Here is a 27,778-nt window from a genome sequence, read left to right as displayed (position 1 = left end):
ATGTCGAGCTGCTGTCCAACAAGGAGGCAAGCAAGAATCTGTTTAGTCTCATGTCTACATTCATATACGTGATTGTTTAATGAGCTTGCAAATGCAAGTTTACCCTGAAAGCTGTATCTCTATAATCTGACTGTGAAGAGCGGAAATCCTCTAATAACTATTTGGAGTAAATAAGCACAAACTAATTAATTTAGAAAAAACAGACATAAAAGTTTTAAAATATACAATGAAAATTAAGTCGAATAAACATACGTGAAAAAAGCAGCTCATCATGTGACATTTATATTGACCATTTGCCAGTTATGATGTATTGGGAGGAATTAATAAGATGTAATAAATGAATAAATGTAGGATTGCGCAGCCACTAAACCTGCACAAATTAGACCAAAAGAAACATGGTCTAAACATGACAAACAAACAGCATCTCAGTGCTCCTCTGCTATTATGTCATTTGGTGCAAAATTGTCCCCTTTCTTTGCAAATGAGGCTCATTGCAAAAACAGTCAAGTTCACAAACATCAGTGCCAATAGCCCCACACAGTGAAAGTATTAGCGTCTCCAGAGCAACTGTCTGAGGTGCATTTATAAGTGCTGTCACACCTAGACTTTCCAGTTATTATGGAAACATTGATTGTAGCCAGCCAAAACATTATGTCCGTGTTTGTGCTGTAAGGGGCGGTTAGGGGCCGCAATCCATTGTGAATTCAACCCTTAGTGAGTTTAACCAGCCAGCCAATTTCCAGAGGTCTCCTTTTCCCAGATGTGATCCCTTTGACCTCCCATCTCTAAATGGGCTGACATATTTACGTTGAAACATAGTAGGAAGATACAGTCTCTTACAAATTAAACATTGAAAAGCAAGTCCTCCATCAAGTCTGACTTCTGAGCATGACACCATGTGAGATTTCATACCCGAGTGAATTGAGAACAGATTGTTAAACCTCTCTGAAAGCCGAAATTAGCCGACATGTATGCTCTAAAGTCTTTTTAAGTCACATGACAAAAGTAGTGCCACGTGTGCCACCTCTATACAGTCAAAACAGTTAAGAAGATTAACCCTTGAGAAATGCTCATAGAAAGAAACAACATAAAAACACATGGGAAAAAGATTAATCCATCCCTCGGTGTGCAGATCAGAAAGTAACTCATACCAAAGATTCATGATCGGATTAAAATGGCAGAATCTCCGTCAGAAATAAATCAATGAGTTGGTTTAAAGTAAGTACAATGAGATAAGACTAATCGGTCAGTTTGGTCTTTGTCAACTAAGATCTCTTTCGTTGATTAGTCGATTGAAATGCTCTTTTCATGCTTATTTTCAAGAAACCTATGAGCATATCTCTGGTAAAAGTAGTGCTTTTATGTGATTGTTTTTGGAAACACTCAGTTTTATAGATCTGTCGAGAGGATCAACTAATTGATTAGCCGACAAATCAAATGAGGATTAGTCGACTAAGAATTTCTTAGGTCAGGGACAACCTTATTGTAAGGACTAACGTATGACCCTCCGCCCACAAGATGAGAGAAAATATGTCTACACATAATAGCTTTAGAATTTACAATGTATTCTTTCACATTTCAACCTGGAAGTGGTACAGATGAAAAGGGGGAAGCTACTCACGTGCTGAGCGTGGCACTGAGACAGAGGCAGATTCCTTCTCGACTGCGGAAGTTCTTGTGTTTAAAACCAGGAAGTAGCCTTTCCCAAACGTACTGGATGCAAGAGAGGTAAAGAGACAAGTGAGAGAAAGACAGTGTAAGCAGGAGCGAGCAGGAGACGGTATTGCCAGCAACTCATCGGGGGTTTGAGCAGATTATGGAGCGCAGATGAGGTCACAATCTGTGGAGATGTGCATGTGTGTAGATAACTTAAAGTAGAGTAGAGATGTAGCCTGTGTAATTCCTTTAATACCCAGGAGAGGGAGCCAAACTAACACACCCCTCAGATGGCTGTGATTTGTTTGCTGTTATTTTGAATAACTGCAATAATTACAGTTAATATGAGGGTTGCTGCCTATTCTAACAGCTTCACGCAATACAACACAGTTTTTTCACATAGAAACCGGTCATATTATCTACAATCAGTGCCTGAACTTGAAACACAACAACAGTCCTGAGGCTCGACATCTAAATGATCTTTGTTTGACAAAAACGGTCCCTCTGTTTTGAGGTCAGTCATGTTACACATGGTGCTTGAAATGAATGGCTCAAAATAATAATTTAGCCTATATCCAGGTATATTTTACAGTTCATCTGATCCATATTACAAGATGGTGTGTCAGGTCCTGAGGCTGACATCTTTATGTGCATGTCTGTGTGTCTCACCATGGGCGAGGCAGTCTGCTCCATACAGCGAAGGATGACAGCTTGGCTGTTCTCCCTGACCTGGTCCTTCCCATCGCCCAGCCTGTCCACCAAAGCTGGCAAAACTACAGACAGGAAATGAGATGGAGGAGAGAGAGAAAGAGAGGAGAGTCATTGTATGAAAAATGCAGTTCAATGTGCAGTATTGTCGTTATATCAAGTACAGGAAAAATGATGCAACACATGACTGAGCCTTTCCTGGATTTGAAGACCAAAGACAATCAAGACTGCCCCCAAGTGGAGTGCTTTCAAAACACATACAAAGATATGTGTTTATCATTAGTTACAGTCTGTCGGCGTGTGAGAGAGAAAGACACAACAACATCGTAATGCAAAGCTTAAACAATGCCACCATCGACACAAAGGCTCTGATGAGTTGCGGGGGGGAGAGAGGACAAGAAATGAGAAATGGACCGTGACTAAACATAATGTCAAGATCATCAAAGGCTCTTGTGTCAGTTTTTCTTTATTAAACACACAACTGCTCCAGTAGAGCCCATGTAATGCAGTGACGCACACTGTACAGACAAAAAAAGTGAGAGCCTTTAAATGCCAGAATTCAAGTAAACTATAAGCATTTTGGCAACTACACGAATGTTTTAGATATTTACTCTAATCCTCTATGAAATGTGGAACAGCGTTACAGAAGGGCCCTCAGCTTTAAGTGTATTTTCAGATGAACAGCTACTTGACAGCTTTTAACTAAACACCATTTGTGGGTGATAAAATTAATAAATAATCGTCAGTGAAGAGATCATTTAGAGAAAGGGTGATATCAAAATGTCTTATTGTCAACACATCCCATGAAAATACTAAAATTAACAATGATATGTTCCCATAACAAATGTTCTGATTATTTAAAGCCGGACATGGCATATTCTTCTGTGCCAGAGACTTCCATTGTTTTCCAAAAACTATTTAAAAAACGCATCAATGATTCAAGAAGTCGCACTGGATGACATGTTTCTCAGTTAAAATGAACATGCGCATTGTAATTTCTTTTGAGTCAATCCCACATACGCGGTCCTGCTTTCATAAATGTTTGAGTAATGTAATGAATAAAATGCATTGTGACCTATTGTATTGGTTCTAGTTGCTCAGGAAGAACTAATGGGCTTCTGAATGAGTGCTATGGACATGATAGGGGAGTCAGAAAGTACTAAGGTGGACCAGCAGTTTGTCTTTTCGTAAGATTTGGTGACAGTAACAAAAACATCACCAGCCTTATCTGTTAACTCAAAAATTCACAACAGTTTATGGTTTAAAGGGCTTTTCCAAAAAGCAAAATGCTAAACCTGGTGATTATTTCTCTGCTTGACCATTAAATGGAAAATGTTAAAGTACCGGAGTTACACAAAACTCATAACCTCCCTTTGACATTCACACAATGAGATAAAAATAAATAGACACAGAATGGCCTGAGCACAGACATACACTTGGACACGCAAACGCGCACGCGTGTAAGCGCGCGCACACACACACACACACACACACAGTCTGAAACAGCATGGGGAGTGATGTCATCTGTCCTTTTCTTGTGCTGCGAGTGTGTGTGTGTACATAATGTTACCATAACAGCTGGTTGCCTTGGCAACAAGGACAATACCCTCAAACAGAAAAAATGACAGGGTGACATTGTTGCCCCCAACGTCATCTACTGTAGTAAGCATGAAAACACACACACACACACACACACACATGCACACAAACACAAAATCCTTTTAAAAAAGGAGGATCAAACTGGTGCACAGCTGCTGGGCCAATCACGGCACTTTATTTGATCTGTCACATTGCAAACAAGAAAGTATTATTAGTCAAATTACTGGCTTATGTGATCTGCAAGTTTCACTTCCACTTCACATCTAGAATTTACTTTGCAAGGTAGCCAACGGCACCGGGTTAAAGTGCACACAAAAACGATATAATGGCAGCAGCCCAGAGTCAGTCCTGTAGATCAATACAATCACTCAGTCGCAATGATCTCATCTTCCTCCCCTGTGTGTGTGTGTGTGTGTGTGTGTGTGTGTGTGTGTGTGTGTGTGTGTGTGTGTGTGTGTGTGTGTGTGTGTGTGATGGAGAGAAAGCACAGGAAAGGAGTGATGGAAATCAAATGGAGAAACACAGTGTGTAGTGGCAGACTTTGCACTGTGTGACAGGTCCAGTCATCCCAGAGCTGCTGGATTGAGTATGTTTGTTGGTGGCAGGAGCCAGTCTGGCTGACAAAGACAGCTGGTGACACCTTCAGTAGGTGCACACACAAGGGCCGGCACTGACATCACACACACATACATACACATACACATACACACAGCATGAAATCTGATACAAGATCCAGTGCATGAAGTCATATAAATGTGAGGTGTGGTTTTGGGTTGTAATAGACCGAGCAGCAGCATGACAGACAATTCAGATCCTAAATATAGAGACTAAAAGATGTGTAGTAGAGAGGGGGTGGTGCCAGGCTTTAGAGTGGTGCTGCCGGTCTGTCTCAGAGGAACCATAAAGTGGAAGTGAGTAACAAAATGGAAGATAAAGATATGTAAAGCGTCTTTGTGTCTTTTGAAAAGCGCTATATAAATTCGATGTATTATTATTATTATAAAAAAATGCGTAATACAACAAAACATTGCTATTTATTAGCACTCACTGCTTAAGATCAGGGAAGGCTGAAGCAGAAGATATGCTATAAGGCAGCACAAAGTTCTTTGTGTCCAGGCTTAGTATTAGAACAAAATAACAATGAATGAGTTTCATTGTAAACGGAACACAACCTAAATAATCTTCAGGGTGGGGATAAGTTATATCTCACCTGTGCCCAGGTATCCTCTGAAACGCTCTCCCAGGCGTTCCACAAACGCACCACAGATGTCTATCCCCACCAAAGCCACCTAAGAAACAGGGTGAGAAAGAGTAAAGGTTCAGGTATGTATTATTTCATGGCAGTTTCCCGTACATTTCATGACAGCGGTCTGCTTAGAGTGGCAGCATTGATAGGAAGACACAGGAGCCGAGGATTACATCACTGCAGAGTTGTTGACAACATTTTAAGTCCAATCTTGGCACCTTATATGGATTTGAACAAATACGGAATCAAATGTTCTTTGAGGTTTCCTGACTCAGCAAAAAGCACAGGCTGTGATGGGTAATGTTGTCATGTTCAAGGAGGATTCAGGCCTGTCAGACTGCCAACCGATTTTTAAACCGGGTTGAGTCCCCAAATCTAGATGTGTGGATGTGCCTTGTAGTGTGACAGAAGCACCACACTCAACAGTGACTGGTAAGTTGTGGTAACAGCAAATTACAGTTTTAGAAGAGGAATTTATCTTAACTACCGAGTCACTTGAGTCACAGAGAAATGCTAAAAGATACGACGATGGAAATCTTGGTATTACAAAACAGCAGAATGTAAATTCAACTTTTATTCTGAAAGCCAGACATCCATGTTGGAGGTCTTTTTCCCCACAATTTGCTGCTTGCTTCCTGTTTGCACAATTGGATTGAGTGTTTTATTGGTGTGCTATGTAATGTGTGTTGTATGTACCTTTGCTGTACATTGAGAACCCAAAGACAAAGTTCCACTGAGGTGGACAATGAAGTCAATAGTATATTGTTTTCTACCACTTCATTCCCTCTGCAGGTTTAACAGGTTGTCCATCGCTGGTGCTTCTAGTACCTGGTGATAATTTAGTGACATGGGGCCTGCAGACTGAATGAGCAGCACTGTGCAGTACACTATTTACACTGAGCTGCTGGGATTTTTCCGTCCACCTGTTGAGTTGAATGGAAATACCAGAAATGCAATACAAACGTTTTAACCCTTGAAGATCATCCTTGAATCCCCAATCTGTCTCAAAATAAATGCACTTGTTACCACTTAATCAGTAAGTGATGCTACCCAAACCAGCTCCTTTCACTGGTCAAGAAGAGCCCGACGTGCAGTGGAAAGCTCCAGAAAACCCAATCAGTGGACTTTTCAATCTCTGAACTCTGTTTTATGGATAAAGAATAGTGTCAGAAACTTACTGTGGCAAAAGTTAGTGTGTCAACAGCTGTGGCTCTCTTTCATTATGTAACCTTGTTGTGCCCTTTTTATTCAATCTACATTACAGCAGACAATGGCATCCTTTTTGAAATTTGTTAACAAGTCAAAAGACTTCCAGATATCAACATTGGTACACTGAAGTCATGCGTTCCTCGTCAGTCCCCTTACTCATCTCTATTGTCGATCATCACTGTCATTTGGCTCAGTCTAAAAAGAAAATCTGTCTTGTGATGTGACTCGTAGGGGGACGGTAGACTGAGTTTTTGCCGAGTGGTAAAGTTTAGTTTTCCACTGTGTTTCTGATTAGGATCACAACCCACACTGCGATGTGCTCCTGGAATGCTTCTTTTGGCAGTGCTGCCGTAAAAATGAGCAGTCCAAAAAGAAAATCCTTAAAAACATTATTAACCAGACTCCTCTGCCTTGAGTCAGATTACAGTTTTTTTCCCCCTTTTTTAGTCAAAGGAAGAGGACAGCTAGGTAAGCATACAAGCAAAAAGGGGGAGGATTGGGAAGATGAGGAAAAGTACAGGGACGACGGCCAAGCATTACCACAGAAAACTAGAATCACCTTGAGAAGAAACATGAGCTCTAGGTCACTATGATGACTCCCTCATTCTGACCTAAATGAGGGGGGGGGAGGGAGGAAAAACAGCAGGAGAAAGAAGAAACATCACAGGAAGGAGCCCTGAGGCCTCCCCCCCCTCCACCCCAACAAGCTTGGCGCCCACAACCATATGTCATCTTTATTTGGAGAGAGACACAGAGGACGAGAGATGAAAGATATGCTTTTTATCTACCTTGGACAGGAGAAAATGGATGGGGGGAGGTTTTCTCCTTCAGGTAAAAGTCTGACTAGGGGTGAGGAGAGAATGAGGGAGGAAAGAAGAGGGGGGTAAATAAACATCTGATGGGCTTTTGGGCATCATCTCAAATAATAATAACCATCAGCGATGTGTACCAGGACATCGCTGATGGTTATTATTATTTGAGACTACAACCTTGAAAACATCAGTGTGATGGAGGTATGCTGGAGGAAAGAAACCTGTAAATATTTAGCCCATGAATGGCTCTTTGTGAGAACTTGAAGGTGGGAGCGTGTGGGGACTTAGCCTCCTAATTCACATACCATGTACAGGGTTTATTCTGGATTCACGAGGGGCCTGAAGTGATTTAAAGGTCCAAGGTTCAGACAGCAACTTAAAAGTGCAAAGATGGTGACTAGTTTGAAACAATTACACCATTAATCTATCAATCCCCAATAAATTAGTCAACAAACAATGTAAGTAATTTGGCAAGCAAAAAAAAAAATGTTTTGGTTCCAGATTCTACATTTTCTGCTTTTCTCACTTTTGGACGATTGTAAATTGATTGTTTCTGGAAAGTTGGTTGGACAAAATAAGTTATTTGAGGTTGTATCAGGCTCTGTAATGGTCATGTTTCCCTACTTTATGACATTTAATACATTACGATTAATCATTATAACAACACAATCAACAGAAAAGCATCAGATTTAATAGGTGCTTACAAATAGAAATGCAGGGCTCTCATATGATTCATCTCTGTGCAATTGGTAAGCATGAGGTAAACTGCTGTAACGCTGAATTTGGTGATACACAGCGATGGCAAAACATGCATTTTGTTGTGTGGTGCAAGATTACAGTTGCCTTTTTTTGTCATGTTGGCAATTATGAGAGGATTGCTCAGAGTGGTGCCCAACATTACTGAGGATGATGGCAAGAGAATGGGAAAGAAAAATCATAACTTAATTTTTTGTATTTGATCTTAGATATTTGACCAAACTTCAATAACCACCTGGAGTTTTTCTCCTCACCACTGATAACACTTATATACTCATAATAAAGCACCCAAAAATATGTGGCAGTGTTCTACTAGCACCCGTAGGAAGAGTTGAGTTTACATGAATAGCAGGTTTAGAGAAATATAAAAAAACAACAACATATCTAAGCTGGATTGGATACATTTAACCGATAAATGCTCACTGTAGAGAGTTTGTGCACTGTATCCCACAGTTTGCGTTGTGATTAATAGTTAATTAATAGCATGATTTGCATGTAAAACATAATTACGAATATCCGATACTCAATCTTAAATCTAAACCAAATCAATGTTTCTGGTCAGGGCAGCCTGGTAGTATCAACCCTCCATCAGTACAGTCATCTGGTTCGGCTACCCATAAATGCAGCATGCAATATTAATGCCCTCTGTTTTCATCTCTGGGATGATGCGAGAGCTAAGCGAATGAGAGGGGGAAAAAAGAGAGACCCAGACAAGCACACACAAGTGAAATGTGGCAATGAAGAGGGCTATGGAACTGATGAAATGCAGTATTTTATTCATTCCTAGACGAGGAACGTTGGTGCGATAGTCGCCTTTTTTCCGAACATTTAATGTATTTATGAATCCAGACTTGTGATTTTAACTCACCTACCTGTACCCCATTTCTTCCTCCCGTGCTGGATTCTCCCTCTTTTTCTCCATTGTTTGTCAACACTGCATAATCTGTCTATTCATCCCCCACACTCTGTGTGGACTCAGTCAGCATCTTGTTCACAGCTAACTTTTTCGTCCTTTGGCCTGACAGGCAACCAACCACTCAGCATCACTAAAAGCCTGCTGAATGAGGCCTCAGGGGGGGTCATAACTCACCCGCTCATCCCTGCCAGAAACTGAGCTCATGTTACTGTATGTGTCTTACACAAGAAGGAACAAATCTGAACAAAGGGACACGCAACTTGTTACAGCTGGAGAATAAATTACTACAGGTGTATTTAAGAGGTGGCAATAGTTAACTTTTTCACATCAAACATTTTGAGTCTGCTCAGTCATTTCAGAGGATGCCGGAAAACTGCATCACGTAACCACATTCATCAATCAATTGATGTATAAGTCTAAATAGCAAACTGTTTCCCCGTTTCTATGAATTTCTACGGTTAGCTCATATAATCACTTACACACTATTGGAACCGTGTATTTGTTATGAGGGGCTGGATGCAAAGCCAGAGCATCATGGGAGTGTGGATTCAGAAATTGGAGGACGCTTATTGGAAAATTGTTGAAAGCTAAACCTAATGAGTTAAGTCTTTGTTTGTCAATGACAGAAAACAAATGCTCATTAAAGTTGGTTTGGTGTTTGAAATTACAGTTGGCGATTGAAATAGCAGTATTGGCATGTATTTATCTACCTCTCGGTGTAAATGGAAATGAAGTTGTACTAAAAGGATTATGACAACAAATAGGCAACCAAGTCAAAATAAAATGTTCTACCACTAGAAAGAGAGACTAAGAGAGCATGCTTTCTTTATGCTGAATGTAAAATGTCCACACTCTTACAGTCTTTCAAACAGTTCAAAAAAATGACTCAGGCTTCAAATTTCAGCCCACCCTGAAAAACATTTCAGACCGTTTTGTCTTGCTGTCTGGTTCGGGGTGATACCTTGGCAAAAATGTCAGATTCCAACGTATCTGACAAGAGTGACAAAAGAGTGCAGATAAGGCCTCCACAGAAACACAGAAAGCATGAAGCAGGAGAGAGAATGGGGAGGAAAAAAATGTGAAACGGGAAAAAGAGATTGAGAGTGTCCGTATGTGTGAGTGAGGGAGAGAAAAAGAGAGCCGATGGAGAAAGCAGAAGGGTACAACAATGAGTCTGCTAACCCCTCCCCCATCCCATCCAGTGCTACAGTAGTCCACAGACCTGACAATGGGTCCCCGTCAACACAGACACATACGTCTCAGCCAATTCAACAATATAAACTAACAACCCAGAGGAATACCCTGCAAAAGCCCTACTCTGTCACTGGGATGACATTTCGAATTGTCTGCCTTTTGTGATCCAGGAATAAACTACGAGAAACACACACCCGTAAGCTTGTTCTAGGTTTGGTAAGAAGATGTGCTGTACATAAAACTGCTAATTAAAATGTGTATCTTCTGACTTAGATAAGAAATGGGGGTACCAGTTTGGTCATAGAGATCCTATAGTCCTCTTCAGACCACTTAGGTTAGGTTATGACAGCTCGTTTGAAAAGCCATTTCTCTGCTCAAGTTCATCGCATTGAAACCAAACTCTTTGCACGTATCACATAATTCACATTACTGCCCTCTCTTCCAGCTCAATGGGTAAATTGGTGGAAAATCATTCATGAGCAGCCCGAGAGGATGACTGCTGCAGTGACACTGCGATAACCTCTTAAGAGGATGAGCTCTCACCTTGAAATTGCTGGAGTTCACCCATCCCGTCAGCTCGTCCATGGTCTTATCCAGGCGGGGTTTGTCCTGCTCCACGTCCGGGGAGCGGTTCGGGTCATTGAGGTAGTCAATGAGGTCCTGGCCGACCTGCAACCTACGGGTAACATCTTTCTGCACTACCTGCTGGTAAAAATAGTCCATGTTGTCATGATCCTCCATTGGGCACTCAGTGCCGTGTGGCCAGCCACTGAAGCCGGCCGAAGACAGGAGACAGTGGTCACTGAGACGGGGTGTTGTGGACCGAAATCGGTTTTAACTTTAGTTCCGTGGAGGGGTCGAGAGCCTGGACTGTGTCTGATTGATGTTTGATCATCAACATGCAATCCCTCATAGAAAAATACTTTAGCGCTCAAAAAAAAAAGCTCCACTTTGTACGACAAAGACGTAGCTCGCTCGTTTCCTTATTATACAATGTTAGCTCAGAAGGTTGAATTAAAACTGCTAGAAAGTTTAGGAAACGTGGCACGGAGCGGCTTCCTTCAATGCATCAAAATCAAAACAAGCCAGCAACCCCGGTTGGCGAATTGTTATGCTAACAGAGACAACAGCTAGCTGGTTAGCACAGCGACCCAAACAAGGATGAACTGCTCCCGTCAGCTAGCTAGCTCACGTTAGTTTCCCTCAGGCCTCGCGCCTGGCTCCACTTCGCCTTTCTATTTCATGACCACGGGCTGAAAAAGTCTGCTGGGCATTCAGCCGTCGACTCCAGGGGCGGTAAAGTTGCACCAAACGTCCACAAAAAGGGCTCAACTCCAGTCCCGCGGTAACTGGTTTCACTTTAATCCAGTAATAATCGCGGCCGCCACTAAACCCGTTAAGAGGCGCTGAAAGCTTGCGCGCTGCCGGTGACTGCAATTCACCAGGAGGAGCAACCGATCAACGATCGGGCCGATGGGTCCTCGGGCGCCGCACAGCTAGCCAGCAGAATGCCTGATGGAAAAGGACGAATTACCAGATGTGCTGTGGACCTCACTTGCGCCTAAATAAGGACATATACACAATAAGTAAGTACAAACATGGACTATGTGTTTCATCCATTCTGGCTAGATAATGTATGTTTTCTATGAAAGAGTCATGAATCAAACAGACCGCACTCTCTATGTGGGCGTGTCTGCCGTCTCCGCGGCTCTTGGGTGACATCTAGTGGTTTAGCTAAGATGTGGCCTGTGTTTCAGTTTGCCGCAGTTTACTATAAATTACTCTTTACATACTAGGACACAAAATCTTACACTGGAGAGACAAAGCACATTTGCTAGTAGTCACTTTATTTATTCATTATTTATTCATAATTTTTCTCATCATTTCTTTATTTTCTTAAACATAAAACTGTTATAACAGCTGTCAAAGAGAGGACATTAGTATCACAGCCAGTCACGTCCGTCATGTATCTGAGTCTTTCTTCATCTTTCTGTCTGCTCTCATTGTTTCAGTCCTATCCATTGTCCTGCCAATCTACCCAGTCTTTGAGCACTTGGCACTACACAGCACATGCCAGTCTCTTGTTCAGCGCTAAAAGGTGAGCTTCTTCTATTTTTTTGTATTTCCAGTGCTTTGAGATATTTCATGCCCAATACATGTGTTAATCTGCATGGCAAGACAGATAATGTTGAGATCCTGTTGATCAGAGGGAGTGTCTGTAGAGAGTGAAACAGCTGTTGGTTCTGAGGCTTTTCAGTCACTGTATTCCTGCTGTGACATATGTTGTGTAGAATTAGATGAGTGGGAATTTGTCACCGATTAATTTAATAGATCTACCAGATCTATGTTATATGCTATTTACTCTAACTCATTTAATATTGTATCTCATGTGCTGCTTTATTAAGCAAGTGGAGTTCTTTATATCCTACATAGTCAGTATATTGCCAATTGCACAAAACCTCACAGAATTAACTGTCAAATACATACATTAATTTGATTGTCAAAAAAGTTGAGGTGCCTTTGCTCACATTCTTCAAAACTATTATATCAGCTTTAAGCAAAGTCCCATTCATTTGGAAGCAAGGTTGCACCAACGTTCTCCCTGATTAATATCCAAATACCACAGTTGTATCAGTGTTGCTAAACTCACTCTGAATAGTAGGACACTGGAAACCTACTGATGTAAACAAGTTTGTCTGTGGTGCTAACCTAATTCAGGATGTAAACAAATGCTTAAGTGGTCAAATGCACAGGGCTACTGACAGGATTGGATAAGGGCCAACATAAACATGTAGAACAGAGAAGAGGCCACTCATCCCAGCAGCATAAAGAGTTAACATAACACTTTTCGACGCTTAGGCTCAGAATCATAGGTCCTTATTTTGTTAAACAGCAACAGTTGCCTCTTTTCAATTTAAAAAACAATGACAAACATATCTCCCTCTCTGAATAGACAGGCATGGACAATTACAATAAGCACTGAAGTCTTATTCTTATTTTTTTCCATTGCAAAACATTCTCTGTACAAACACAATCTAAATCTCAACAAAAGTTGATCCGATGCACAAATATGTGACATGTCCCATTCGGCACCTGTTTTTTTTCTCTTCCACACGAGAGAGTTGAGCTGGCTGTTCCAAAGCTTCACTGAAGATCACCATTACCCACAAGCCAGCTCTCCTCTCCCTCTGTGCTGCATGTTTATTGGTCAAAGCAGAATGAATCACAGGATGGTCACATAGAGGTGTCATTTGATTGGTTGAGATGATAGTCCACAGAGAGCAAACGGTTGCCCAAGATGACAACATTGTCTTTTTTTTGTTTTTTGAACATGGTGCATTGTAGTTCCACTGTTCAGACCCCCTACCCCCATCTTCAGCTGACCAGAGGCAGTCCTCTTTACCCACAGGTGGGAGGAGCAGGATGGAGTGGAGAACCTGTTTCTGTCTTGAGAGAGAGAGAGAGAGAGAGAGAGAAAGAAAGAAAGAAAGAAAGAAAGAGTTCATCCGTGTTGTTTCCACCCGCCCCTCCACACCCAAATCCAGGGCTGCTGCATCCTTATTGGTGAGCAAGAGGAGAGAGGAGGGGCGGGTTCAACTGATCAGGGGCAATCAGCCTATGTATTGATCACTGATCAGGAGCAGTGAGTGGGTCCAGCCCCTCCTCACCCCTACCCCAGTCCCCCCTCCCCCCCCAATCCCATCAGCCCATATCAGAGCAGCAAGACCTGTAGACAGAGGTGGCCCCCCCTGGCCCTCCACTGTCAGAGGATGATGCAGCAGCGGCACAGACGCTGGCCACCTCCATGTACAGAGGGAGGGGGTGTCACTGGGGCAAAGTAGGCGTGGACTTTGATCTCTGGAAGGTGGGCCTGTGTAGGGAGGAGGTGTGTTAATACAAAAAGGTATAAAAAGACGTATGATTAGGATTCTCTTCTGTGTCCAGTCAACTATTTTTGGAAATACACTTATTCGCATATTTGATAAGAGTTAGATGAGATACTCAATATCACATTTTCATACTGTATGTGAGAGTGGTTTCGATCTTCTCATCCAACTTACTGCAAGAAAGCAAACAAGTGTATTTCCCAAAATGTTGAAAGGTTTCTTTCAATCCAGTATAAACTACAGTAAATACTTTTACATAAAATAAAGTGGAGAAGAGGAGAGAAGGAATTTTAAGAACAGACTGATCTAATCCACAACAAGAGCAGATTATATGTAATAAAAAACAGCCTATATTACCCCCCCCCCCCCCGCGATTTCCACTGACCCGGATGCGTTTGATGCCAGCCCTAGTGACTTGCTGACAGTCGTAGAGCTCAATGCGCTCCAGGCGATGGCAACTCTTCAGGTGCTCCAGGGTCACGTCAGTGATGAGGGGGCAGTTGTCCAACTCCACCACTGTGAGGCGCTCTTGGCCACAGGTACTGCTGCTCAGAGCTCTGATACCATCATCTGTGATCAGCTCACAGTGGGACAAAGACTGTCCGAGACACACAGCAAACCAGGTAAAAGAAACACAGATAGATGGATTAAAGCTCCATACATACACAGGATTCGGCAGAACCTGGCAAAACATCTGAACTGCAGGTGTAAATGTTTACCAGTGCTTGCAGGTGAGGGCAGTGGATAGACAGTTGAACCAGGGTGTTATCTGTCACCTGAGGCGGGGACAAGCTTGATCAACGAACTGTTCCAACATGTCTTAAGACAGTTAATTCACAGTTTGAAAAACATGTTTGTGTCTGGTTTTGTATCCGGTTAAAAACTTTTTCTCCCGTGTCCCTATTTAGCTGTCTCCCTTTCTGCTGTTTGTCAAAAACAATTTAAATATTAAATAATTGGACTGCTTATTCTCTCTCTTGGCCGGAGACATACCCTGCCATGCACACAATCCTGTGTGTCTGTTTAATCCAATCTCTACCCAGACAAATCAATCAAAGCCAAGAATAATTCCAGATTCAAGATAGATAAATACCATGAGCACGATAGTGGGGATAAATAAGGAAACAACAAATTGTCTTACCAAAATACATTCTTCTAAGTCCATTTTTTCGAGCTCATGACAATTCTGTGAAGCAAAGCAGAAATCATTCAACTGAACTCAGAGATATTGAGGAGAAGAGGTTATCCAAGAAAAGGTTCACGGACGAGAAAACAGGACAAAGAGAGCAAAAAGGAAACTCACCCTGGCCAGCACAGTGAACCCGGCATCTGTAACATGGGAGCAACGTGCAGCTTCAAGGATCCTAAGAACACACAGACGCAAAAAAACACAATGTGTAAAGGGCGACTTGGAGATGTTTTAGCGTGCTAAGATCTTAGACCTTGTCAGATCGTAATCTTGTCTGTTTTTATTTCTTTCCACGCTTTTGCGTTGCCCTAAAGTGATTCTGGCATTTACAGGCAGCTACAATTCATAATGCGCATGTTGATTCTAGACCATTTTTGGGAATTGACAGTAGTTCCAGTGCCTGTGCATGTTTTGTGGATCCTGAAACAAGCTTTTGGATTACTTGTAAAGGACGGTGGGAAAAGTGTGTTTTTCTCACTTGAGTCTGGGACAGTTGAGTCCCATTGCAGTAAGGGAGGCATCAGTGATGTTACTGCAGCCAGACACACAAAGGATCTGCAGCTTGTGGCATCCTCGACACAGACTGACCAGGCCTTCATCAGTGATCTGCTGGCGGCAACAGACATAGAAGAGAAATTACAATAACATGGAGGCATACGGACACATCCATCTCGCATTATCATCAGTCTGCCCCTCCTAGAACCAAATGTGTGTCTTACTGTGCAAGACTGCATATTGATGGTGGTGAGTTCTGGGCAGTGTTTCTGGAGGTGTTTCAATGCTCCATCTTCCAGCTGGGTTAAGATTGAAAGAATGCACAATATTGTTAACAACACACCTGGATAAATCCTTTATATGGGTCTGTGTTTTTGTGCGTTGATGGGAGAAACTTTTATTCAATTACATCCTCTTTTTCCAATGAGTTAAATCAATTCACGTGTGATTGCCCTGAAAAATGATGAATGGGGGTTTCATGGTATTTGTCCAGGCAAGAAAAATAGACTATATGGTTAAAAAAACAAACAACTGAGCACACAGTCGTAAGAAAATATTGGCCCTACTGAGGCAGCAGAAAAAGAAAATGCCAGCCTGACACAAACCACTACATTAACAAAAGACCAACCAATAAGATTATGTAAAACAAAATCCCAAATTCAATTGGGATGGAAAATGTACTGTGTTGGGAACAGTAACTAGGGAAAAGGATCAAAGTACTCCACAGTATGGCCAGCTTCAATATGTCAGCAGTGGGAAAGGAGTGTGGGGTATAATGTGGTTTGTTTTTTATCCTAATAATATGGGATAATTTACGTATTTGTTTTAAGTTGACTGTATTTTAACCATTTGTTTTTAACATAGTGCATTTGAGCTGTCTTTACCACCAGAAGACCCTGTTTATATTAAACTGTAGTCAACACTGTCCTCTTGCAGCAGGTAACACAACATGTTGACATGATGGGAAGATTTTAGGTAAATAAATCTTGGGATTTTGCAGTGAAAATTTGTTGAAAGAAGAAGTCTTTTATAGATTTAGCAAAAACAGAAAGTTGAGTAAGTGTTGCATTTCAAAGAAAATATTTCAACGTGATATAAAAGGACTCTGGAAATGGTCCAAATGCATAACAATTCCAAAAAAGAAAGCTTAACTGAAAGAAAAAATAAATTGTACCTGTGTGCAGCCTCGGAGGAAGAGTGCTTGTAAACCAGTGCAGCCTCTAGCCAGAGCCTCAATGCCATCCCGTGTGATCTGGTCACACCATGACAGGTTCAACATCTCCAGCATTCTGCAGCCGTCACTGAATATCCGCACACAGTGAAGATAAAAACACACAGGACATGTGACGATGAAGATATGGCTTCAATGGCATGAGGAAGAGCAACAGAACGGTGATCACTTTTAACTTGGCATGTTGGACAATCTCTTTAGTCTTTTCTATGTGTGTATTGTATATTTGTATCCGTATAATGTCACCTGTAATGTTTCTGTGTTTGTTACCTGCCAAGAGACTCTGGATGTTATCTAGCATTCTCGCTAACTCAGGCATCTTTTCAGCTTGTGTGTTATACTAATGTTCATTACTGTAATCCGTCCCTATCAAATACACACATACAATTAAAAAAAATTATTGTATTTTATAATATTATTCAATATTGCGTGTGTGTGTGAGAGTTATGTTATATGGGTGTAGGGAACCAGGGCAGTAGGTATAGGTGCTACCTGACGGCCTTGAGGGAGTGGTTGCTGATGGACACACAGGAGGTGAGATCTAGCTGCTTGAGTTTATAGCAAAACTTGCTGAGGCTGAGACAGGTGCTGTCTGTGATCTTGGTGCAGCCGTTCAGGTTCAACACCTCAATGTTTCTGCAGTTCTGAGCAAACGTCCTGGAAAACAGTCAAACAGTAGCGAGGGAGGAAGGGAATTACTCAAGAGTCGCTTCATTGAATAAATAAGAAGTCAGATGCTCGGAGTTGCTCAGGAACTAATTAAAAGTCATCTCCAGGCCCTCTGGAGGTTGTTGTACAGATACTGTAGCTTTCCTTTTTTTACGAAAGACTTACTCTCGAAAGAACAGCTTGTATTTTTTTTAAACAGTTACTTATAGAGGTTCAAGTGAAACCATTAAATTAACATTAAAACCCTTATTGTTCTTTAGTTTAAACGTGTGTGTACACAGTAAAGTGAGATTAAATGGAATCAGAGTCCCCTGAGAGCTGAGGAGGCTCAAACTCCTAATAATCACTTTCAACAAAAACAGCGAGTAAACAAACCAACAAGAGATGAACGTTTTAAAAAAGGTCAAAGCAAGGGCACATTTATTACGTGAGAGTATGCCAGAGTGACAATGACAATCTCACTTCATGGAGGCATCTCCCACGCTTAGGCAGCCCCGGAGGCTCAGCTGCCTCAGGAAGCCTCCGCAACGCTTTGAAATGTTCTCCACTACGCGGCCCTGAAAGACACAGTGATGGAGAGAGAGAGAGAGATGGAGAGATAGAGATGGGAAGAGAGTAATATGACTTTGGCCACGGGACAGAGGATCAGCTGGGACGTCACAGTCCGCACCAAAGCCTAACGACCCAGCGTTAAGCCTTGTGCTGGATAATGCTACTCCACACACACACACACACACACACACACACACACACACACACACACACACACACACACACACACACACACACACACACACACACACACACACACACACACACACACACACACACACACACACACACACACACACACACACACACACACACACACACACACACACACACACACACACACACCCTCACCCCCTCACCCCCTCACCCCCTCACCTCTATGTCTGTCTGAAAGTTGAACAAGTCAATCTTCTGCCAGTTACTGCCGTCCAGGGCCAGGACATTCCACGCCTGAGAGGATGACAGACAGGTTGTTGACAGAGACAGACATGTGGCTCAGACAGAGGTAAATATTATAATATGCAGGAGAAATGAATGAACTTGGCTTCTTTGTTCACGGAGCAGTTGCAGAAGCTGCTGGTTTCACTTCTTACATCCATCCATATCCGCTCTAATGTTAGAATTTGCTTCTTTTCTCGTTTTTTTTTAGATAATTGTTAACTGATAATATTTGGGTTTTTGGACACTTGAAGACCTCACAATGGGCTCCAGGAAATTATAATAGGTATTTTTCACTGTTGTCTGATACTTTGTCATATCAAGACAGAAAATAGCCTGTTGACCAACTTTTACAATAATTGAACATTTAGATACACGGATCACATGCATGAAGCTCAGTTTACAACAGATAAACTATAAGATTAAAAACCTGTACGTACACAGAAATAACACTTTCCTAATAGAAGCACGTTGGAGTTTTTGTACGAGAAGCAGCCACCACAGCGCTGCATTCACAGTGCACGTGCACATGTCTTTGTTATTATTCACAGATAGCTCATTCATAAATGGCTTTCAGCTGGCACTTTGGCTAAACAGCGGCCCATTTACTCTTAACCAGCAGATGGCACAATATTATAGACGTTTCTAGAGAACTCAATAATGGTAAACTAGATTAAATGTATCCATAAAATAGTTTAAAATTACATTAATCCATCCATTTAAACCAATGAGTGCGTTAGTCCACAGTGGGTGGTTTGGAAGTGTAGAGAGGGAAACACTTACCTTGGAAACTTGGGCACACCTACAGAGTGTAACCACATCTAGATAGGAGAATATTCTAGAAATAGACAGACAAAAAGAGCACGAGTTTGTCACGATCCCTCTCTGATAAAGAGCTCACTTGTTATTTGAATATCTTTCCTCTAGTGTGATTTAAGACATGTGTTTTTGTGTGTGTCTGTAGAAAGCGGAACAATCCCCTGTGGTGTTTGGTTGGAAGCAGGAGAGCCCCACAGACAGGCAGTGTTTGAGCTGTGGGGCGGTCGGCCACAAAGGGCTGCATGCAGCAGGCTACTGGGTCAGCTCAATCCATTAATCTGCCAATGAGTAATCTCTGGCACAGACAGGCAAGGCCACAGACAGACAAACGTACAGACATGTACAGTAGGACGAACGTACATGAAACCTAACACGTATACCTCGTCTGAGATCCCCGTGACTAAATGTTTACTGCTCATAGAGGTGCCTTAAAAGGGCCAATCTATATAAAATTTGAGGTATTCAGAGAATTGTCATGGTGCCAAAGCTTTGAGTGCAGCTGGGGTCTGGATGTCCTTTTAACCCTAGGAAACAGGAGCTGGCCATTGTTTCCTCCATATAGACGCGAACAAAGGCTGTGTGTTGATGTGCGTTGGGCCAGGGCACGTTGGGACATCCATCAGGGACTACATGCACACAATCGACAAAGCAACGCAAAGACAGACACACACACACACACACACACACACACACACACACACACACACACAGTCCTTGGAGTGATTGCAGGACACCAGAGAAGCTGACCAATCAAGCAGGTGCTTATCGATCTCCCTTCTAGTAACTGGTTAATGGCTGTGACGCTGATCATTGACTGACTGACTGTTTCAATCAAACACAATCTGACTTTCCATTATGTGCGCACGAGAGGCGTTTTACTGATCATAGAACAATTCTGTTAATCATACTCAGAGAAAAGCCACTCAGTCTGATTTGGTGAGACCTGTTAACCTATTTTACGTTTGCGCTCGATAATAAAAGCATAATGGTTGAGAAGAGCCCTGATGTTTTTGATGGAGACAGACTGTTGAAGACAGACTATATGTGTATCACTCACTTTTTAATAACAGGTAATATAATAGAGCAAATTCAGACGTCCCACATATGTGTTTTACTTTATTTCACACAAGATAGCCCTGATATCGCCTCTGAACACAGACAGAACTGAAAATATGGATGTTGCCTTTGATTGCTTCGTCAAATTCTGCCTTTTTTTCCCCGACATAGTACATAATGGGATTTTAATGGAGCATATTCCCATTTGGAGACTAAATGTACAGTTAATATAAGAGTCAAGCCTTCACCGTGGTTGCTAACTCCAATCTCACATGAATTTGTGAGTTGGTGGGGAAGGTGCTGAGTCAGGGCTCCTGGGTAAGAGGAGCCTGCACCACTCGGCGCTCTGAGGCTCGTCTGTCAGTCAAGGCTCTTCGATAACACGGGACAGTTTTCACAACTTGTATCCATCCTGCATGGCCTAGATAACAGCTGTTTACAATGCACCGCCTGAAAGGCAGACACACGTTAAAACAAGCTAGATACTCGGGCTCGCTCACAAGTGATACATTAAACATAAACAGTAATGCTAATGAGAAGGCTAATTAAACAAATTAACACACTAAATAACAAATATTCCTATGGCAACGTACTTGCTACTACATACAACATGGGTCATCTACTCCAAACCTTTTTTTGAGTCTCAAATCGCTTTGTTTATTTTGTGTCGATTAGTCAATCCACTGAAAATATATCAGCAGCTATTTTCGTCGTGTTTCAAGCAAAAGTAACGGACACTCGTTTGTTTCAGCTTCTCAAATGTGAAGATGTTGTTTTCTTTGTCATAGCTACAAACCTTTGGGGATGGGACTGTTGATTGAATAACAAAAGCAACATAAATACTTGACATTGGACTACAGTTCATTTTTATTGACAAATTTATTAATTTGTTATTAATGATAACAACAATAATTGTAAGATGTAGCCCTGTTTTAATGCCTTAAGAGGAAAAAGGGTCCAGTTTTTCTAAATAATAATAATGTTCTACTACTTCTTGAGTAGTAGTATTTTTTTTTTTCTTGTTTCATTAATCATCTGATGAGCACTTAGATTTATCTTGCAACACATTGTCGGGGTACCGATCCCTAGGCTGGGAACCTCTAATTTATTACTAATATATAATTCTAAGAGTGGGTTGAATAATATCCTGTATGTGTTTTTTGTGTTCACAATGTCTTTACAGAGATGTATAGTCGCATTATATGAACAAACCAGGGACAAGATAATGTCCATATTCTGTGAGACAAGGTGACCGTGGTCTCAACATGACACATGTGACAGTAGCTCATGTGCCAGCGAGTGCATGTGAGTATGTGTTTCTCTGCCCCCCAGTGAAAGTAGTGCTGGTGGTAATGGGTGTACTGGTAGTCTCTGTGGAGCACAGCTGGGGCAGCAGAAGAGCACAGCACTGTGGAATTCCCCACCAGCTAAGATGAGCCATTTACACCACACATACACAGACGTACAGTTTGCATAGGCCCAGGAGTGTCTCAGGACAGGGTTACTTATTAGCTGAAGCAGCCTTGAACAGTATGTGTGTGTGTGTGTGTGTGTGTGTGTGTGTGTAAAATTAGGTTTTGTTAACTATGTGACCTACAGACCAATATTATTGTCCTACAGCAACAGTTGCACATGACCCATAAATCTGACATAACACACGCTCTCACATGTGTTCATCCTTCACGCTGATTTATGTGTGCGTGTGCGTGTGTGTGTGTGTGTGTGTGTGTGTGTATGGAGGGGGAAGATTTCTTATTATTAATCTTACCTAAGAAGAAGCTCTTTTGGGAGCTTCTTGTTAATGGGCGCTTCGTCGCTGTTTGAGAACACCTGCCAAGACACACAAGAAAAACAACAACTATTAATGTGTGCGTTGTGTGTTTTAGGTGGTTGATAGCAATGATACAAAAAGGAGACAAAAGTTGTGTACAATGGCAACAGAGATCAAAACATAGAAAGCACATTATCAGATAACACCCACTAGAGCAAATACACACACACACACACACACACACATATATACATATATATATATATATATATATATATATATATATATATACATACATACACACACAAAATTATTTGGTTTTGACAACTCAAAATGTGTTTAGAGCATCAGTAAAAAAGTAAAGTATACATATTCTCATATGTACATTAAAAGCACTTTGGGTTACTTTAATTGTACACCTTTGTGTAATTTCAATGTGATGGGGGACAAAATTCATTTGATAACATCCACTGCATCTCAGCAAGAAAGCATAGAGAGAACATTGCTGCTGTAACCTTGGAAGATGCCGATAGGATTTCTTTAAATATACATATGAGCATGTGAGTGTTGGTTTATGACAGACTAGAAACCATGTGAACCTATCCTTTAATAAAGACATTAGAACCGTACATCTTTACAGCTACTAGTGTGAAATAAAAGGGAATTACTTCCTTAAGTGGTGCTAATAAACAAGCCAGAGCCACATTTGGCTTCCCACGTCCCCTCCTTACAAAAGCTTATAATTCTGTTAGCCTGGTCAGCTTGTTGGCATGCTCATCTCAATTAGTCTACTCGCTGGATGTCTGGCCATCTGCTGAGTGGGGCACACTCACACACTCACACACTCACACACACACACACTCACAGGTGATTCAAGTCAGACCTCTCTGTGAGAAGAACAGAGGCAGAACATTCCAGATCAGGTGGACTGTATTCAGCCATGAATTTAAATTGCGTCAAACACCCACATTGTCTGTGCCTCCGCATCCTGCCAGTGATACACGTGTTTCCTCAAAGACTCAGAAACCGTATCTAATGAGGGTGGAATCCCCGCTGTTTCAGACACAAACACAAACACTGAAATGTTAAAACACAAAGGGGAGCCAGGAGGAGCAAAGGTTGATTATTAAAACGTCTTGGCTCCAGCCATCTCCATAACAGATGTGAGCTCCCTCGAAAGAGAAAGCAATAAAGGAGAGGGAAGATGGGAGGAAGAGGGAGGAAGGGGGAGCAGGAGGAAGTGAGAGACAGAGGCAAACAAAGAAATGCTGCTACAGTCAGGAACTTACAGCGAACATTAGGCCAACGGTAATTATTAAAATCAGGGTGAAAAGAGAGGAGTGAGAGGGAGTGAGGGAAGGAGGAAAGGCCATTTGAGAGGAAATGAGGTCCAAAATAAAGTAGAGAGGGAGTTGGTCCAGTCAAGGTCCAGCAAAAGATTAACAAAGCTAGTTGGAATTTGTACATCCATGGTGAAGTAACAACACAGCAGAATAAGAGCTTTGAAACAGACCGTAGCCTATATTCTTAAACCATATGCAATAAAAGCTCCAGGATACAGTTAAAACTGTTTCCATTATTGGTTCCCACATGTATTGAATAACACGTTCTCACAATCTACCCATGAGGGTTAGGGTCAACTACTTAATGAAGGTTCAGTCAAATCTCTGAAGAAAAGTTTCAGAATAAAGCCTTCATCTCTGTTATGTGACTTTCAGTTTCAGTTATATGGGAATGGTAGGAAGTGACCACGCCTTCAGTTAATTGACTCAGTATGTCTCTAAAGCCAGAGGTGGTTTAGGAATAAATTTAGACTTAATTCCAAACCACCTCTGGTGTGCTTCATACCCGATGGCATTGAACATAGGCCAAATAATCTTTTCAGGATATGGTTTAACTGTGCAAACTGAAACAACTTTTATTGTGCATCTAAATGCTAGACGTTGAAGTTAAGGACATTTCAGATTTTTGCTGAGACAATTCTTTAAGTCATCCACATTTTTTTTTATTCAAGTCTGTTGCTATTCTCCCTTTTATATCATTGTTGGCTACAATATGACAAAAAGATTATTGCATACTGTCCTTTAAACTTGCTGTCAGAGATATTTAATAATAACAATAATCTGATGTCTGTGCACCTGAGGTCTTCTCCTACGCACCCGTTGACCTACAGGTGTGCTAAAGTTCAGCTCTTTTCATATCCACTGCCACAAATGATACTATACTAAATCATACTCAAACATATTCCCTGGAGCTCATCAAATATCTTGTTTTGTTCAGCCAAATATTTAAAAAAGATAATCAGTTTACTGCAGAATGAGACAAGGAAAGGCAACTAATTCTCACATTTGTGATGCTGCAACCACTAAAATGAATTGCATTTTTGTACTTTGACGAATAACCTATTATAAAATAGTTGAGTAAATGTCAGTCGTTTGACGTTAGTCTGATAGACTAATCATTGCATCTTCAATATTAATGTAAAATGATGATGATGGTGATGATTTTGGATTGCTGGTCATACATAAATTTCAAACGTTTTTTTATAGACTAAAGCGTTAACCAATTCATCAAAAATCTAATCAATAATCAATAAATAATCGTTAGTTTCAACCCTATTTCATATACATTTGATTTGCATGTCAATGGGCAGAACATTTAAAAATTATGTGTAACCCAAACCCCGATGGAGAGGTTTTCGGGTGGAAAGGCATGAACACAGTATTTGGTGATCTCAGCCGTATAGTTTTGACATTATGACGGCGAGGTTCATCTCTGGTACACATGCTTCCTTAAAGTTATCACCTTTAGACCTTGTTCCCTGTGCAAGCAGAGCAGCATTCCCAAGCAGGGAGTTCCTCTCTGTAGTCAGACTCCTATTCCTAGTAACTGTACAACTGGATAGATGTGCCAATCTGGTTCATGAACTTGTATTGCAGGCCAGAAACTGAACACATAACCCATAACCTAATTGTATCATATTTGCTTTTATGTTGCAACTCTAAACCGGAGCCATGCAACAACTACAAGTGGGCTTGTTCCAGGTGTGTATTATAAAGCATCATCTCAGGTGTAAGGCTATAAGTCAACCCTCCATTTCCTCCGTCCGACACACACACAGCCCCACCAACTAGTTTCTCACCACACACTGGTGTTCGTCTGGGTCCAAGAAGCTTACAGCGCACCACCGCCTTCTGTTCTCATTCCCCCACACGTAGACACACAGGTTCCTACTACTGACAAGCTAACAGCGAGCTGAACACCTGATGGAGAAAGTCAAGTACTATCGAGTCAAACCCAAAAGCATCTCAACAACGTGAGAATCATATTTCAGACGAGCATGCCTCACAGCTCAGGAGGACCCATCACAGTTGGACAGGAGCTGATTGAAGGTTTGTACAGAATTGAGATGATAACGTTGACAGAGCAAATCATGATTGTTACCACAAGTTATGTGCATGAACTGAAGGCATGCGAGCTAAACTGCACTTCAAAGCCTTCTGTAAAAATGGATGCAGTGGTGGAAAGTAGCCAAGTAGGTTTACTCAGGAACTGTACTTAATACAGTTGAGGTACATGTACTGCACATTCATATTTCACGCTACGCTATGCTATAAATATTGTACTTTTTACTGCATTATAATAATTTAACAGCTGCGGTTTACATGGTCACATTGAAAAGCAACATTTTAAATACAAAGTATATAATCATCTTTTAAAATATGACATATTGTTATGGATTAAACTACCCAGTAATAAAAAGTGATCTTATACCGCAATCGGTTTCGACAAAAGATTGTACATACACAATAATGTGTCAATAATAACATAAAGTAGTATAACACTGACACTGCCTGCATTATGAGTTTATTTTTAGATAGGTAAAATAGATAAAAACAAGTAAAATGCATGAATGCAGGATTTCTGCAGAAGTGTTTTTTTCCACCTTGAGGTATATTGAGGTAAAAGAGCTGAATACTTCTTGCACCACTGCACCGAGCTCCAACACACACACACACACACACACACACACACACACACACACACACACACACACACACACACACACACACACACACACACACACACACACACACACACACACACACACGCACACACACGCACACACACGCACGCACACACGCACACACGCACACACGCACACACGCAAAGGAGAGTGTGTTTACCACTTTCCTGCTAAATTATCCTGGAAAGCTTGCGAGGACACATTCACAGCACTCATGATATATGTTATGATGTTACCGATTCTTTAACACCAAAAGGACAATCTGCAGTGTGTCAGACAGACACACAAACCTCCGGTGGCACCTGTCATTCACAGGTATCACAGGAGGTGCCTCCGTGTTGTCTCCCAGACTCCAGGGGATGACTAATTGAATGCTGTTCACTGCTTGTTTTGACAACATGACTCTCCACCTGCAGCCCCAGTACCCAGGCTCATGTAACCCCAGCCTCGGCCCTGATGTACGGACTATCCTCGGCTACAGCCCTCCTGTCCCGCAGTCCTGAGCTCCATGTTGTCGCTGTCGACTGTCGATAGGACAATAACAGGATTTCGGATTACCCTTGACCAACAAAACGCCTCGGCTCATGCCTGCATGTAAAACCAGGAGCACGGTCGACCACACGCACACACACATGTACACGTCCCTCCGTCATACCTCGAACCGGCCCTTGGTGATACCGTTCATGTCTGCTGCGGCACGTCCCTGCTACACACCGCGCAGACACCAGTCGAGCCGTTTGACGAACGCCGTTATTGTTTCGCCGTTTTATTTTTGGTCGGCCGGAGTGTAGGAGCCGAGCTGGAGCTGGGTCCTCACGCCCTCCCCCCCAGCCGTCAGCGAGGCTCCCGTCTCCGGGTCAGCGAGGAGGTGCTGGTGGTGAGGGCGGCGTCAGTGCGGGGCGGCCTGCGGTAACGTTAACGGTCGTGTTGTCTCGGAGACCAGCGGCTCCCCAGCGCGTCTCATCACAGGGCTACCGAAATAACAATAATAACATGGACGGTCTGTCAAGTGACTTCACTTCCGCCTCTCCCTTCATCGCTCCAGCGCGAGTCAGCTGGCCCCGAATCCTCGAAGTTTGCTAAAAACACACGAGACCCGTTAAATGGACGTCGGCTTTCCTCTCTGACGGCACCCCGCGCGCATCAGGCACTCGTGCGGCGGTTGACACGGACGTTTTCCTCAATGTTTTCTTTTTTACTTGCGGGGAAGGGGAGGGCTTCCGTGACGTCATTGCTGCGGGAAAAGCACGCGTGGTCGATTTGTTTTGATTGTGGGGTCTTGCGGAGATTTAGGGGGAAATTACAACAACGGGTCCTTTTTGGCCGCATTCACCGTGGCAGGCACGGATATCACAGCACCGAGACGCGACCTGACACCAACCCGTGGGTCTGATTAAAGGAAGGAAACACTCGCGATCTGTGGACTCCAGATCCAAGAGCCAAGCTCCATTAGAGATGTGTAACACGGTCACATGAAGGTTTCGGCCTGCAGACACACTCCCAAAACATACTTGGATCGACTTCTCTGTCACTCCTGTGTTAGGTCCA

At 42.1% G+C, this 27,778-nt stretch overlaps 2 protein-coding genes across 23 annotated transcripts in view; both read right to left on the bottom strand.

The window, feature by feature from the left end:
• clasp2 (cytoplasmic linker associated protein 2) overlaps nt 1–11,739 on the bottom strand; it is a 55,309-nt gene extending 43,570 nt beyond the window's left edge. For 10 of the 20 annotated variants that reach the window (XM_034544602.1, XM_034544601.1, XM_034544607.1 and 7 more), the window contains exons 1-4: nt 10,640–11,737; nt 5,174–5,252; nt 2,326–2,429; nt 1,622–1,713 (exon numbers count right to left, since the gene is read on the bottom strand). In XM_034544602.1, coding sequence (XP_034400493.1) covers nt 1,622–1,713; nt 2,326–2,429; nt 5,174–5,252; nt 10,640–10,837 — 473 coding nt within the window. In that variant the 5' untranslated portion in view covers nt 10,838–11,737. Of the gene's footprint in view, nt 1–1,621; nt 1,714–2,325; nt 2,430–5,173; nt 5,253–10,639 lie in introns of all 20 variants that reach the window. The other 10 variants (XM_034544589.1, XM_034544593.1, XM_034544596.1 and 7 more) reach the window with 2 other exon arrangements.
• A 183-nt stretch (nt 11,740–11,922) lies between these two features.
• Nucleotides 11,923–27,445, bottom strand: fbxl2 (F-box and leucine-rich repeat protein 2). 3 transcript variants are annotated; one of them, XM_034544616.1, is made up of 14 exons: nt 26,886–27,445; nt 22,201–22,262; nt 19,341–19,395; nt 18,495–18,569; nt 18,030–18,124; nt 17,391–17,555; nt 16,842–16,968; nt 15,892–15,966; nt 15,651–15,778; nt 15,287–15,347; nt 15,125–15,169; nt 14,703–14,759; nt 14,369–14,581; nt 11,923–13,967 (listed from the first exon to the last, which is right to left on the bottom strand). In XM_034544616.1, the coding sequence occupies exons 1-14, from the start codon at nt 26,913–26,915 to the stop codon at nt 13,860–13,862; spliced, it is 1,296 nt and encodes a 431-aa protein (XP_034400507.1). In that variant the 5' UTR covers nt 26,916–27,445; the 3' UTR covers nt 11,923–13,859. The 3 variants fall into 3 exon arrangements, with proteins under 3 accessions (XP_034400507.1, XP_034400506.1, XP_034400508.1); XM_034544615.1 differs by having other exon boundaries at nt 15,651–15,781; nt 26,886–27,415; XM_034544617.1 differs by lacking the exons at nt 19,341–19,395; nt 26,886–27,445 and having other exon boundaries at nt 15,651–15,781; nt 22,201–22,252.
• Nucleotides 27,446–27,778: the final 333 nt, after the last annotated feature.

The sequence above is a fragment of the Cyclopterus lumpus genome, chromosome 11, assembly GCF_009769545.1.
Source record: "Cyclopterus lumpus isolate fCycLum1 chromosome 11, fCycLum1.pri, whole genome shotgun sequence".
NCBI classification, from domain to species: domain Eukaryota; kingdom Metazoa; phylum Chordata; class Actinopteri; order Perciformes; family Cyclopteridae; genus Cyclopterus; species Cyclopterus lumpus.
The sequence above is the reverse complement of the archived record's forward strand: the minus strand, read 5'-3'. Positions and strand labels throughout refer to the sequence as shown.

What these genes read in the sequence shown, in the direction of transcription:
- fbxl2 (XM_034544615.1), bottom strand. Translation starts at nt 26,915, where the DNA reads ATGAACGGTATCACCAAGGGCCGGTTCGAG. An exon ending in TCACCAAGGGCCGGTTCGAG is followed by an intron (nt 22,263 to 26,885) that starts GTATGACGGAGG and finishes GTGTCTTGGCAG; the next exon opens with GTGTTCTCAAACAGCGACGA. An exon ending in ACTTTCAGACAGACATAGAG is followed by an intron (nt 18,125 to 18,494) that starts GTGAGGGGGTGA and finishes TGTGTCTTTCAG; the next exon opens with GGCCGCGTAGTGGAGAACAT.